We start from the raw sequence: 16,737 nt of genomic DNA on the forward strand, positions 1-16,737 counted from the left end.
TGTTATTTACCCGTGAACAGTCACACCGGATATGTCTTTCCTCGTTTTTAAGTTACGATTGTAACACTTTGCCAAACTTGCATCAGGAACATGCACCCAGCCGACACTAGCATCCAGTTTCAGATTGTATATATAGATATATTTCTTTGTATATAATGGCTGCGCGGCTACACCAGACACTAATGTCCCACTTTCTACCTTACAGAATCATGGATGTAACTACAACCACCGTCCTCGGCTCACTTCTGCTCGCTTTGTTGGCAGTGGCGACATCTAGCGGGCTCCCAGCAGATGAAGGCAGACTGGATGAGGTACGGGAATTAGCTGTTAACTTAAACATGTTCTGGATCGTTGAATAACACCCACTTGTGCGTAAATAGGATACGAATTTCGTCATCTTTCTCCCCATCACCGCTAATTCTTCTCACAACAGTAGGCAAGGCTAACAGATTCGTGACAATGCGAGTTGCGACCGACAATTGCGGGTTCGAACCCCGGATTCGCCCTGATGAGGGATCTTGGTTTGTCGGCAGCATAGCCAGCCTTGTGGGTTTCACAACACCAACATGTAGCAATCTACGGACGGCACCACTTCGGGCTATCCTCCCACATCAAGCTTACATACCATGATGTTGCTACTTCCATGTCCCTCAACCCTCCCTCCCATGCTGCTACTGCCATGTTTATCTCCCCCCCCCCCCCCCCCCCTTCTCCTCCCTCTCTACACCCCCCAATCCGGCTAGCACTTCTTCGTCTTCACTCTCTCACTCTCCCCCCCCCCCCTCTCTCTCTCTCTCTCTCTCTCTCTCTTTCCCTTAACACACACTGATTACATTAAGAAGTTCATGATCTGCAACCGTTATTTTCATACTGACTACGTTTTGCTTTGACCACCTGCAACAACGCAGTTTGCGAAACAGGATTTAAAAATTAATTTTGAAAGGATTAACTTTCAGTTAGTCTTGCTGCGAACCCCCAATCCCTTTCGACATTTTATCACGTAAAGCATTAAGTTTAACGCATGCAGCTTTCATAAACAGTCGACAGGACCCATTGTGAAGAGTTAAAGAATCAATGTTTGTGAATACTAAAGCAGTAATGTATACCTGCATATGATGCGCCGATCCTCGCGATATCGGGGGAAATCAATAAACTCATCGATCATGCAAATATTTCCATGGTGTGACCATTTGACAATTATTATCAAGGATAAGAACAACTGAGCAATACATGGCACACACGGGTACTCTAGACACAGTAACACATAAAGCAAACACTGAATAATTCAGTCCTAATTCATACAAAAACGTTGGAAATTGAATCTTTACAGCGAGATGCGCAGCAACAATCTTACTGTCAGCTGATGCCCTCATGCATTATTTGTTGGGTGGTGGTTTATTGTAAAGACATAATGCTATGCTGCCGTTCCCAATTTCCTTGCACACAGAAACTGATCCTCAGGGGCGAGGTGAGTGTCCCACGGGGAGTCACACCAATCATTCAATATAGATAAAGCTGTCATAGACACCGATAGTTGTCAGTGTCCCACGGGGAGTCACACCAATCATTCAATATAGATAAAGCTGTCATAGACACCGATAGTTGTCAGTGTCACACTCCGGGCGGTTCTCGTGTGGAACAGAATTCTGACACCGCGAGAAATAATTGTCACCAGTACCACTGCAAGAATTCGTTTGATATAAGTTTGTCAGTTCCGATTCCCGTGATCCTGGATTTGCGGACTTGAATTGCATTGGCGATTATATTAGATAAATGTTAAAGTCATACCTGAAGGTGCAAAACATAGTCGAATTAATTACCTTGATAATTTATAACATGATAGTACTGGGGTAACCAGAGTGTCAGCACCGAGACAGACCCCCTCGACTGTCGAGTAGTCGACATTGCTTCCAGTAGTACAGGTGGGCACGGGTAACCTAGTCGGCAAAGGCGCTGCAATGCGCTGAGTTACGTCCCTTGGGCACGCCAGAAACCTATGATTGTGCACCATGCCCTGTGCTTGTGGGTTTCACCAAAGTGGTAAACGCCTGAGACCAGCAGACCAGGCTTTCCTCCCACATCAAGCTGACACGCCGTGATATATGTGAACTATTGCTCAATGCGGGGTTGAGCTCACTCACTCACTCACTCAACCTCTGTAGTGGTCCTCTGTAGTCATCACACCAGGGCCGTATGTGATGGTGTATCAGTCGTAAGGATTAGTTGTGACAAACGCCAAAAAAACCCCACAAATTTGAAGAGTTTGAAAGATCGACTGATCAATACACCATTAAGAAACGTGGACGTTTTACTCCCAAATCCCAATAACATCTTCATGACTCTTGGCATCACACCTTGGCAAAGTTAAAAGCACTTCTTTTTGCAAATTCAAAATCGTTTCATTTTAGTGTTGTTAAAAGCTCATTCATCAAGGGACTATTGCCAGTATGCTGTCATCATGCATTTTCAAACAAAGTGATCAATGCTTGTCGGATGATCGCGGGATCGCACAGGAATCATTCATCACTGTTCACTATAGATCAGTCAACCTATCGTGCAGAACTTCTGCATCTAGCGCCTGCTGTATCCGCAGCTGAGAAAGATTTTCTTACCAACTAAATTCGGAAATGTAAAACATGTATGATTACAAAGTGCATTACTGCCTACACTTATACACGTCAACTGCTTCGTGGCTAATTAAGTCAAATGCTGCGATGTCAAGTACATTTTCCCATGATCAAATAGTTTAGGTAGGTTTCCCGTAAAAGTGCGATGGAGTGTTATGAATGTCAGAGATAGGGGGGGGGGGAGCGGGAGATCCCCCACGGTTATCAGCGTGAATGGTAAATAGTCTTGAAGTGGCTATAGGTATCGTTGACGTTGTAACATGTGGTTTGTGGTGAAACAACGATGTTGAATGTTGTGTGGAAGGGTGCAATGAATAGTATTTATCGACAGCGACGCTAAACTGTCAGACACTTGCCTTTAGAGAAGCGGCAATTGTCTTTGTAAGTGACGAAGTGGCGTTTTTTGTGGCAGTCACTTTTTTGTAGTCGCCAATGGTCATAGCCGACAATCACCTGTTCATACTATAATAATCATGAATGGTGATAGTAAACAATCAGTTGTGACGAATCGTCAATGGTGATAGTAAACAATCAGTTGTGACGAATCGTCAATGGTCATAGTAAACAATCAGTTGTGACGTATGGTCAATGGTCATAGTAAACAATCAGTTGTGACGAATCGTCAATGGTCATAGTAAACAATCAGTTGTGACGAATCGTCAATGGTCATAGTAAACTCATTATTCGACTAAACTAGGGATCCTGTGGACACAATGTGTCACCAGACGGATGACGTGGCGTGGTACTCCGACAGCAGGGGACATTGTACATGCCAACATCCCTTCATTTTATCGCGATTATTGTTTAGGCAATACGTGTACCTTATGGTAGGATTGGTCGTAGTAGTAGTTGTGCAGGTTACAGATGTAGTTTTCAGACGCCACAGCGTGGCAAAAATAGCAGCTACATCGAGAGTCACACAGAGAGCAGCAACAGTAGATAAAGATGGAGGTGGTAGAGTCTGCTGCACTTCCGCAGTTACATGGATCCTAAAGTATAAAAATTATACAATATTTGCTTTGTTATCTTGACAGGCTAGCCTTGCAGCAGAAAAACGACCAAAGTACATGGACACACGCCAAGAGGACTTTGAGATGGTCAAACAGACAGTATTGATAGCCATGGAAGAGGTAAGTTGAAACAATCTTTTACTGTTTATCGTAGTGATAAATTCGACTGCTTAAGTTGTATTTACTTTGCCGTGTTTGGGACGTTCGTGCACTATCCTTCAATAAGGAACCTTTCCCTAAGGCCTGTACAGGACTGGTAGGTGTAAGCTCAGTGTTTGCGTAGGATTTCTTTGTTTGTTTGTTGTTTAACGCCGCACTCAGCAATATTCCAGTTATATGTCGGTGGTCTGTCAATAGTTGAGTCTGGCCAGACAATCCAGTGAGTATCGATCCACGCAGTTGGGACACGATGACATGCATCCCGATCACGTTAGTCACCTTTTACGACAAGCATGGGTTGCTGAAGACCTATTCTACCCCGGATCTTCACGGGTCTGTTAGCGTTGGAGCCTAGATAGGTCATGTATGATTTCGGGATAGTGACACGGCTGGCGGTTAAGGTATCGGCTCGTCTTATCGTTCATTACAAATCGTTTCGGTTCACAACAAAATTTGAGAAGACCGTTATTGATGTCCTCCGCCGTGATTTGACTGACATATTGCTGAAAGCGGCGTAAAACGAAAAACTACTATTGAAATAGTGCAAATCTATATGAACATCTTCAGACATAACTTCACCTGCTTGGACTCCAAGACAGAACAGTTCACCAGACAGCTCTCGTGAGACCCCATTACAGTGGGAACTGCTCACAATTTGTAACCCGTCCTTTTTTTACAAAGCGATGTTAGCTCTAAGACGTTCGCAACTCCCACACCTTAACATAGACTTACGATAATGGGAGAGCTAAGATCGCTTTGTGGAACGGGCCCTGACAGATTGCTAGTCATCAGGCCCAAACAGCGTGGCTCGGTGCTCGTTTTGTCAACCACTGTTTCACCCATATCCGACCCAATAATAAGTCCGCCACCGTGTTATGACTTGAATACTGACTGGACTGCGGCGTAAAACAACTGTCACCCACTCCCTAGGGTCTTCGTTAGTATATTGGTTCAGAACCCACATTGTAACAACAGTTAAACAGAATTCTACAGTGACGGGACGGATCGTGTAGTAAGTGATGTTTGTAGATAAAACGGTTCCAGATTGACTCCTACAATTGTTGCCTATTGTCCCATTGTAGGATTCAGTGACTGTGTTTTACAATTGCTCCCGAATGCTCCTGGTCGATGGATGTCCCATTGTGGGATTCAGTGACTGTGTTTTACAATCGCTCCCGAATGCTCCTGGTCGATGGATGCCTAACCATGCGTGTTTCGTGTGTCATCAGACAACTAGTCCTTTCACACAATACGAGATCCATCAGTGATGCGTAGTAGATGTCATGTTTGAATAATTCACACATAGCGCGGGATGCACGAGTCCTATGTCGGCTATGTTTAGACTTGTTTTGTGCATTAGATGAATTAGACATTTCAAATCGGGTCAACAAATACTCTCATGGGAACAAGGAGTCATAGTCATAGCTAGATTATGTTTCGAAAATACAAAAAATGAGATGATTCGTAGCATCGATTGTAATTTGGACTTCACCATAATCATGTGCTAAGACAATGTTACACACTAATGCATGGATTAGTACAATCAAACTGTCGTGAATCAATCAGTCTTAAACACTACTTAGCCTAAGAAGGAAGATGAAATCTAAGTCGTTTATCACAAGACAAACTGGCAATTGAAAGTATCCTCTGGACAGCGATTAATATCTAACAGAATAATGCTTCATCTTTTTAAATACATGAACTCAGTCACTATCAGATATCTGCTAAATGTGTGTTTGTTGATGGTTCATGTTTCCGAACGTAATTTAGAAATCGTTCGCATGAAGACAGTTATGGGCACGGTAGAAAAACATCAGAATTCGAATGGGGTTCCCTTTTAACTACATAATGTTTGTAGAGGAAATATTTAATGGCAGTGCGGCATTAATAGCTGATTGTACAAGTTTGTAGTAACATCAGAATTACAAATTTACAGTTTACAATATATGGACCCTGTTTCACTAGCGATCCTAGCCCCACGGCTGTCGTACGTCACATCCCTGTACACAGACTGTCGGGAGTCGCAGTGTACCAATCGTTTTGAGAAACGCAGCCGTGGTGAGCTAGGTCAGCGAGACGTGTGAATAAAACAATAGATTCACTTTTCACATTAACCTGCATAAATGTTGAACACGCATTGATAATATGTACTAATTGAATACATTCACAAACATTCACACATGATCACTCCAACAACCCCTCTGAGACGGCATGCGACATCACGACTTGACATCGGTCTCTGAAACCTGAGATATCAGACTCTCAACAACCCCTCTGAGACAGCATGCGACATCACGACTTGACATCGGTCTCTGAAACCTGAGATTTCAGACTTTCAACAACCCCTCTGAGACGGCATGCGACATCATGACTTGACATCGGTCTCTGAAACCTGAGATTTCACAGTCTCAACAAGCCCTCTGAGCCAGCGTGCGACATCACGACTTGACATCGGTCTCTGAAACCTGAGATTTCACAGTCTCAACAAGCCCTCTGAGCCAGAGTGCGACATCACGACTTCACATCGGTCTCTGAAACCTGTGAGTCTTCACTGCCTTAACAAGCCCTCTGAGCCAGCGTGCGACATCACGACTTGACATTGTTCTCTGAAACCTGAAATTTCCCATCCACCACCTACTGGTTTCATCTTTGCCTCACAATCTTTTAATGGGACACAAATCGCCTTACCCCTACTAAATGTGCTTCCTTAAGTCCCCCTGAGACAGAAACGATGTCGGATACAACTACAAACAATCCCTTGTCACTGTTTTAGACATGTTCACGTCTTTGGCTGTCACCTTACCGACTTGTCACTTCTCCATTCCTTAAGCACCTTAAGTTGTGTTTGCGTTACTGCATGTCGCTGGGTATCAATTTGAAGATAAACGCCTCGTAAACTCGTTTAATTGCAGGTCATGTTTTCTTTTAATTCATCACACAATGTTTGTCGGACTTGGTTGAATGGCATGTGGCTTTTTCTTCATCCCAGTGTGGTGTTTTTAGTGTCTCTCTGTGATTTCTCTTCGATCTAATCTCACGATCAGCTTCTGGAAATGAATACATTGAAGAGGGTGTCAGACAGCCCAAGTAGAGCTCCTCCCATTTTGAAATGAGAAAATGTCTGTCCTCTGCTCATTAACCATAGGATATCTGACTTTCTACACGATACATTTCAAGTGACGGTAATCTCTAAGTGATGCACTTTTTAAGAGCCTGAAACAGTTATATTGTGAAAAATATTAAAGTAGAAATATCTAAAAAGACGCTCCCAAATTATATATAATAGTTATATATATATATATAGCATGGGGTTTTCTTTTCTTTATGTCGGTTATTACCAACACACAAAATAATTTTTCAATTTAGTGTTCATAATCCTTTCTTTCCTTTCTTTCACTTAAAGGATAAACATAAACAATATTTAAAACACAGTCATTTGGCTGTAATAGATTAATAATATAATTAAGTTATGACTATGAAGTTAAAACCGGTTGATATTGTTCAAAAACAGTTCGACCTATGAGTAATGTTCAGCTTAATCTCCTTAACCGCGGAATTTTATCCAATACATTTATAATTTATATTCAATCCATTCACGTTTCGAAAGTGCCATCTGGACTTCTACTTAAATTAATGACCAATTTGTATGCTTAAAGCGAATACATCTCCAAAACACAGGCTAACACAGCAGTCACTGCAGACATGGCTGCCGGAAGTGACTGATCTCTTCTCATCTCAAAGTTAATGTCGATAAGTTTTACAGATTGGTTTTCTGTTAAGATCTTTAGTTTTCAGATGGATGTCACGTGAATATAGTAAATTTAAAAGGGTAAAGGTGGAATTGAACTTGATCTGTTTGCATTCAGCTGAGAAATAGTTGATATTGATTTCAGAGAATTCCTTTTAAAATCGATGAATATATAGATCCCGAAAGAATGTTTTAGGAAATGGGAAGTGGCAATGAGAGATGTTATACAAATCCAATTAGAGCTATGTTTTATTGCTGTTATGGGAGGGGGGTGTAAAAATGGAATCATTCTAATGTTCTTTCTGCCGCGACGCGATGTTGACTGCCAATACAGATGCCGACTGACAACACAGATTTTGACTGACAATACAGGAGATTATATTTCCATGCTGTTGTATTCTGTCCACTGTACTCACCTCAGTTATTTGAGGAATGCCCGGGGCTCGGCCGGCAGTGATCGAGAACAAGCTGTATGTATGGCGTGGAACACAGAAACTGATCCATTGAAAAGAGAAACATTTGAAAAGAAATATAATGAATCACGGAATCGAATTACCACATTCAGTCGATTGGTCCCAGGGGTGTTGATGACAATGCGGTGATCCGTTAGGAGGAGATATTATAAAGACCTCAGTTATGGCTTTAGAAAGTATTTATTCAGTGTCGGATCGTGTCATTATGACCCGTGGCGCTGGCGACAAGTTGGGGAGTTATACGCTTTGCAAATAACATAATAAAATAATGATGGTATCCCCCACAGTAGCGAGAGTGACTGAAGTAGCGTCATCAAACGGTGCCTGTCATATCAGACCACAGATATAATCCAACAACAAAGAAATCATATGTTCTCTGTTAATGCTTTCGTTTCCTTTGGCCTAGCTTCCCCCATATCATCATACGGCATCGCCAATAGAATCTCACTGTGAGGCTACACGAACTGTTCCAAAGGCCATGCCGAAAAAACGATCGATAATTTCTTAACTGGCAAAGTATTATTGGATGGCGAGGAATAAACTCGATGAGCAGTCGGAACCTGCTGATTCTGATGTCGTCTACTGCGCTCAATACAGCTATCGCCGTTAATGGCTGTCCCATGAGCACCATGTCAACACTGTACGGGGGTCTTGTTCACCATTGTAATCAAACAAGTGTACATAGGAACATAAATCAATGACGAGGGACACAAGGGACGAGAGAGACTATTGGTCACGTGATATGCTTTATGTGCACACGTCACATACGTCAAACATAAATCCGTGACGTAAACAACAAAGGTCTGCAACAGCAGGTCCCAAATCACTTTTCCACAATGGAGCTGTAGAACCTGGTGATAAGTTGTCACACTGAACACAGCGCCCCATGATACGATTGACACCGAACTATTTGAGTTGTCAGGACGAACACGCCACCTGATTACACTATTGACACCGAACTATTCACGCAGAAATTACGAGTCGAATATGAAAGCTAACTGAATTCGCCGAGCAAGTAATTCTACTCCTATGTGAGAAAAAGTCTGAATTTTGATGCGGCTTCATCACGTTAATGTATTGTGTCCCGGCCGGTGCCCTGTTAGCATGTCTCGGCCTGCGATGTCAATTAATATCGTAGCACAGTGACATGGCATCGGCATTTTCTGTGATAATATGTCATAAAGCAGCATGGCGTTGGTGCCTCGTTCCATTTCTCGGAAGCTATTGCACAGCCGCCGAGTTTGTCTTATCGCTCGACTAGATTTAATTAAGAAACATTTGATTCGTTTCAGGGGAATAAAATAAGTTGTTAAAGAGGAAAGCGCAGAATTGGTTCAGAATAATACATTATTGTTTGATTTTCGATTCATTTAATGTGAGTGTTGCAGACAGACGGGTACTGTTGCACTTCTCGGTGGAGCGATACACGTTGATTGCTTTAACACAGTTGGACTGATTCAATGACTGGTACAATTATTATGACAAATACTACTCAAGAGAGGTTAAGGAGCACTTGATGTTTTCATATGACTCCAGTTAATACGTCTTGGCCGGTGGGCATTGCAACATACAGCCTTCAAATTGTAGCATATTTATTTCAAACTGACATAATTCCTTCGGCCCGTATTTTTAGCGAGATATTACTATGAACAATTCATTTCAAACGCCGCTTCATAAAACATGTGCTACCTGCAGCTTTGCGTGTGAGTCTTTATGTTAACGGATATTATTGTTAACTTGAAAACTTATATTACTCTCCTAATTATGTTTACTGGAACAATTCTTATAACATCCCTCCAATCTCGTAACCTGTTAATATACACTGTCAAGAAAAAGAAAGTATACACTTGGAAACTTGAGTTAATATTGTGACCCCCATGTTCCTTGAGACGTCATGTGCACGTCGCCTGTTGTGAGATACTCAATGATAGGATGCATGTAACACCCGTATCACATGCATCACCATCCAATAATCATGTGTTGTTTGTTGCAATATATAGCCGCGCTATGAAACATGGGTGTATACTTTCGTTTGGCTGGCAATTTAGATGATTTCACTTGTAACGCGGTTACCTCTGGACTGGGGATACTGGCACAGTGATATTGACCATTGTTTCGACAATGTTATGGAGTGGTACTGACTATGATGTGGTATGGAGTGGTTAGAGGTTGTGGTATTGATTGGTGTAAGCTATATGACGGGTACTGAATGGTATTGTTGTAGAGTAGTACTGACTATGATGTGGTATGGAGTGGTACTAGGCTGTGGCATGATTGGTATTACCTTTATGAAAGGTACTAAATGACTATGATGTGGTGTGGGGTGATATTGACAGATGTGGCATTTCATGTTTCTACGTGTTGGTATTCAGTGATATTGCCAATGGCATGGTATTGATTGGTACTAGCTAAATGACGGGTACTGAATGGTATTGACTATGATGAAGTACTAAGGACTGATGTTGCATTCATTGGCATTGACTATGATGTGGTTTTGGGGGGTCTTGTGATATTCAGTGATATTGTTATGACACGGTATTGAATGGTTGTGTTGCAGCTGGTTCAGGAAGGCAAGTTGAACCCCAGTGTGCTGGCCGGGGGTCAGGGCAGCAAGCCCGTGGAGAAGAGGATGTACATGGGCATCTGTATGCGGCAGTCTCACAACCACTTCATCCCATACCCCTGCATGAGGAGCGGTCAGTAGGGCGGGGCGGGGTGGGGCGGGGCGGGCTGGGGTGGGTCGGGGTGGGTCGGGACGGGCTGGCGCGGTGTGGGCAAGGGCTGGGATGGGCTGGGGACTCGGGCTGGGCTGGGATGGGCTGGGCTCGATGTAGGGCTGTTGACAGCCGTGTCCTATATATAAGGACCATGGTAGACATGGTCTTGGGACTCATTTGTGACCTCATTGTAATCGAAAATATCACGAATATTTATGGCGATACCATAAAAGCATATATCTCTTATAACACCAGCATCGTTAAAGTTTTGACCTGGAACCTGTTCACAGTTAGCCTTATGCAAATGGACAGGTTACATCTCATCACCGCTCTCATATACGCAGTTTGTATTTCGATCATCAGTATACTAGTAAATCATGATTATATAACGATAATAACTAATATATATTTGTATCCATTTCAGGCCGCAAATGAGGTAGTGGCTGCACCAAATTGATGACATATCAGTTCTCTATTACGTCACTTCTTGTCTCGTGTGTATATTTCGCCATCTTTCCCCAACTGTCATGAAAGTACATCTGACTGAAGTAAATGGACTGCCGCAATAACCCCATCGATTCATTAGAAATTTCACATACATATTTATCTACAACAGTAGGATTACCAAAAACAGCTGCATCTTAAGAGGAAAGTCCAGAACGGAGTGTGTTACAGCCGACGTCATAACAACATCGATGACCTTGAACTTGACCCACTTTGACCTGTCGCTCTCGTTAAGCCTCTGTATTAATACGCCTCATGGAGAGTTTGTCATTGTTAATAAAGCATTGTTTTGCGTCACTATTTATGTGTTATGTTCTGAAATACCGTGAAGTTTCTCATTGCAGTTTCACACTCGCATAACGACAACTACTTTTGGTTATTCATTAATGAGAGGGGCGGTGGGGTAGCGTTCGTCCGTCATGCTGAAAACCCGGGTTCGATTCAGCACATTGGCACAATGTGTGAAGCCCATTTCTGGTGTTCCCCGCCGTGATATTGCAGGAATATTGCTAAAGCGGCGTAAAACCACACTCACTAACGCAGTCATTAATGAGAAGGTGTATTACCGTTTTGAGATATCTTTTTTCCACATCACAAATGATGGAGATCTGGAACAGAACTGAATATTACACGTCATTGTGTAATACAATGCAAATCCTCTAATTCATAATTTATGATGCCGTTACTGTCAATCGGGAAAGTTAACAAAGACAGTTTGGGTCAAAGACAAAAGGTCCCACTTTCAGAATATATATATATATTCTCAGGTTCCTCCTCAAATATATATAAGCGAGGTCTGAACACCATTCAAATACACTGTCAGAATATCTTTGTGCCGTTTGACCAAAACAAACAACCAGCACACGGCGTGATATAAAAGTACTGTTCAAACACACTCAGTCACTACACTAACTCGCTTCATAGGTAGATCGTCCTTGGCAATAACCAAATTATCTGACGAGTCGATCAGGGATTCGAACTCACAACAGTCGTATCCTGGCAGCTAAGGGACATAACTCGTAATCAACATCGATCTTGTTGAGCGTCACAAGTGACCTGTCTTGCATGACGTCATTGTTATCCGCAATATTACCTTTTGTGTTTGATAAACCGAGTTGAATTTCGCTTGATTAGGTAGTACTGTGGCGTGTCTGATCTTCATTCTATCTCAGCAGATGCACGGGGCGTCGTTTTACTGTTCCGTCCCTACTTTAGGACAAATTTGATTTTGTAATATCAATCAATACATTTATATCTTTAACTATCAATAAATCGAATTAGTGATATAAAAAAACATGAATTATTGATATGACAAATTGTTTTTAAATATCACAAATCCATATCTAAAAATCCAATTTGTTAGGATAATAATGTTTGATCCTTCATTGCCTGTACATAAACTAATGACCAACCATATTATCTTTCACGGACATCACTCATTTGAATTCATGGCTGAATTTATTTCTGTGAATTATTAAAAAAGGTTTCAAGGCTTTACGCCTTTAAATATGATAAACGTGACATTTAACCTAATCCACAGAGGCAAGGGAACAAACAACCATAGTTAAGAGGTAATTTAATGATATAAATTCACCAATAACTGAAGATATTTGTAATATTAACATACTTCAGTTATTTAAATATCATAAAATATTTTTTTAAATATAAAATCCATTTAGTGATATCATAAATACATTTATAAATTCATTTATTGATATCAAAAAATATAATTTGTGACGTCATTTATTGGTTTACAATATCATAAAATTCGAACTATTTGTATGAATAATTCATTTTGTAATATCAGTAAATGAATTATTGATTTCATAACATGTTGCAAACATGTAAGACGGGGCCTCATACAGGTGGCATATCACACAGCACACTACACCCACTTGTGCATATTGGCTTGGCAGTCATTGACGAGTGCGGATGATCAACTTCTGTATCAAACAGTAGAGACATTCGATGTGGATTTGAACTCTACCATTTGCTGGGTGACGGCCGTGAATAAATAAGTTGTTCCATCCGTACAGTCTTGTCAGTGTATGCTATGTGCTTGGGTTACTGTGGGCCGCACTGTGCAACTAAGCAATATTTTTATAATATGCAATTCCGTATCCGAATAGATAGTGTACGACAGTTGGAAGACAACACTTTGAGACGTATGACACCAGATGGGAATACTACCTTTACCGTGGGAACACTTTAGCTAATTAGACAAGACACTTAGGTCTGGGTCACAATGGATGGCGTTCTACAAACTGTGTTGTCGGATGACTGCACGATTTGTTACAACAAATTTGTTGTTAAATATAGTAGAAGACGTAGAGAAAACCTATTTTGTTTCTGAAGGTATGTTGAATATTGGTACAGATTCGTCATATTGACACCTATTCCCAATATGAACTCACCAGTTACTGCCACGTCATCTGGTGGAGCTAACGTCGGGGAGGTTGCGCGTTGAATGGGTGACCAGCACGACTGACATGCGTGTTTACACATGCAGTTCCAACCACGATGATCCGGGTTAGAATTGATTTTAGCAACTAATGATTGTCGTAAGATGCGATTATTTGGATGAGGAGATCAGACTTGGTTGACAAATGTCATCGTATCCAATATGCGTAGATTGATGCTCAGGATGTCAGCCACTTGATTGTCTGGTCCAGACTCGGTTATTTACAGACCGCCGCAATACAGATGGACTATAGCTGAGAGCTGCGTTAAACAACAAACAAACAAACAAACACACACACACGGTTCCTGACACAAGACTGAACCCATTCGACACGTTTGTCTAAATGAGGGGTGATACATCATGCCCAGTCGAAGATTCGAACCCGCACCTTCTGCGTAGCGGACCACCGCTTTAACCCCTGGGCTGCACCACCATCCCTTCTGCTTGAAAAGCCTCCTGTCAACATCAGTTAACATAATGCACACATTCAGCTATGGGGAGCACGTGGACAATGTCAAAGCTATGCCGTTGACACAATGAACTAAGTCTTGATCAACACTTGGTAGAAACCTCTCTGAAGCTATGAATATGCATGACTGACATTATTTCATTTCTTACGATATATTCATTATCATAAGCATAAGCCTTCAAAGAAAACAGGTTGTTAGCTGAGATAAAATAAACACAGGTGACCTCACTTTCGTGATCTTGACGAAGCAACTCAAGACGCAATAATTAAGTCTCAGCTTGAGGACTACAGTTCACTCGAGCAATCCCCAGGGTAATGGCACGATGTGGTAGCCAAAGCTCGATTGATTTGTCGTCAGATTTTTTCAAAAGTGGAGATCCGATTTTCAAGACTGCAAGATTTTGATATTTTCTCTCGGAAAATTTAATATCTCCTAAAATGACCGAATGCTAATAATTAAAAATTATTGATTTACGAGTTAAAGGATTTCCGTTCTTCGCATCCTACATCAGCAAGTTATTGTTACCATGGTTTCTAATCGACAGTTTCAGCCGGAAAATAGTTTATGAAATTCTTACAAAACGTATAAAGTATTTTAGAAGAAGGAATATCTTTAAGGAGCAATCATTCGCCGAGACTACAATGATAGTTGGCTTCAACTGTAACAAAATGCCACATTTTATATGAGTATGTACTTTCGTACCGGTCCCAGTTTGAAAACCATAGGCACGTCATGCCACTTGACAGTGCAGTATCACCTCGCCATGTCACCGGAAACATCTCTAAGTGTGTCCACACAGAGCAAACAAAACAGTTCGAGTCAGCAATGTTAATGTCAACACGTTTCTCTATTTCGCTTCTTTCCTTTCTATAAAATATGTAATAATTATGAATAAGCATACAAGTTAATCTATGGGAGAGGGCGATCTAAGTTGGAATAACTTTTTTCCCAGTCCTTTGTATAAACAATGTTTTATCTAACTAAAGACACAAATAACCTGAAGACAGTTACATACAGAATGTACATTATAGTGCCGTATTTACATACAGAATGTACATTATAGTGCCGTATTTACATACAGAATGTACATTATAGTGCCGTATTTACATACAGAATGTACAGTTTAGTACCGTATTTACATACAGAATGTACATTATAGTGCCGTATTTACATACAGAATGTACATTATAGTGCCGTATTTACATACAGAATGTACAGTTTAGTACCGTATTTACATACAGAATGTACAGTTTAGTGCCGTATTTACATACAGAATGTACATTATAGTGCCGTATTTACATACAGAATGTACATTATAGTGCCGTATTTACATACAGAATGTACATTATAGTGCCGTATTTACATACAGAATGTACATTATAGTGCCGTATATACATACAGAATGTACATTATAGTGCCGTATTTACATACAGAATGTACATTATTGTGCCGTATTTACATACAGAATGTACAGTTTAGTACCGAATTTACATACAGAATGTACAGTTTAGTGCCGTATTTACATACAAAATGTAAAGTTTAGTACCGTATTTACATACATACTGTATTGTGTACAGTGCCATATTTACATACAGAATGTACATTATAGTACCATATTTGCATACAGGATGTACAGTTTAGTACCGTATTTACATACAATCTGTATTGTGTACAGTACCATATTTACATACAGAATGTACAGTATGGTACCGTATTTACATACATACTGTATTGTGTACAGTACCATATTTACATACAGAATGTACAGTTTAGTACCGTATTTACATACATACTGTATTGTGTACAGTACCATATTTACATACAGAATGTACATTATAGTGCCGTACTTACATACAGAATGTACATAATAGTGCCGTATTTACATACAGAAGGTACATTATAGTGCCGTATTTACATACAGAATGTACAGTTTAGTACCGTATTTACATACAGAATGTACAGTTTAGTGCCGTATTTACATACAGAATGTACATTATAGTGCCGTATTTACATACAGAATGTACATTATAGTGCCGTATTTACATACAGAATGTACATTATAGTGCCGTATATACATACAGAATGTACATTATAGTGCCGTATTTACATACAGAATGTACATTATTGTGCCGTATTTATATACAGAATGTACAGTTTAGTACCGAATTTACATACAGAATGTACAGTTTAGTGCCGTATTTGCATACAGAATGTAAAGTTTAGTACCGTATTTACATTCATACTGTATTGTGTACAGTGCCATATTTACATACAGAATGTACATTATAGTACCATATTTGCATACAGGATGTACAGTTTAGTACCGTATTTACATACAATCTGTATTGTGTACAGTACCATATTTACATACAGAATGTACAGTTTGGTACCGTATTTACATACATACTGTATTGTGTACAGTACCATATTTACATACAGAATGTACAGTATATAATACTGTATTTAAATTAAGAATAAACATTTTTATAGTACAATATTTATATACAGAATGTGCAGTACATAGTATCGTATTTACATACAAATGTATGGTATATAGTACCATATTTA

General features: G+C 40.5%; 1 protein-coding gene across 2 annotated transcripts in view; it reads left to right on the forward strand.

The window, feature by feature from the left end:
* Positions 1 to 11,538, forward strand: part of LOC124121260 — a 33,201-nt gene extending 21,663 nt beyond the window's left edge. The window contains exons 2-5 of one of the 2 annotated variants that reach the window (XM_046484219.1): positions 206 to 311; positions 3,662 to 3,757; positions 10,575 to 10,713; positions 11,159 to 11,538. In XM_046484219.1, coding sequence (XP_046340175.1) covers positions 210 to 311; positions 3,662 to 3,757; positions 10,575 to 10,713; positions 11,159 to 11,169 — 348 coding nt within the window. In that variant the 5' untranslated portion in view covers positions 206 to 209 and the 3' untranslated portion in view covers positions 11,170 to 11,538. Of the gene's footprint in view, positions 1 to 205; positions 312 to 3,661; positions 3,758 to 10,574; positions 10,722 to 11,158 lie in introns of those variants that run through there. The other variant, XM_046484220.1, reaches the window with a different exon arrangement.
* Positions 11,539 to 16,737: the final 5,199 nt, after the last annotated feature.

The sequence above is a fragment of the Haliotis rufescens genome, unplaced genomic scaffold (assembly GCF_023055435.1).
Source record: "Haliotis rufescens isolate VD_foot unplaced genomic scaffold, xgHalRufe1.0.p SCAF_10, whole genome shotgun sequence".
Lineage (NCBI taxonomy): Eukaryota > Metazoa > Mollusca > Gastropoda > Lepetellida > Haliotidae > Haliotis > Haliotis rufescens.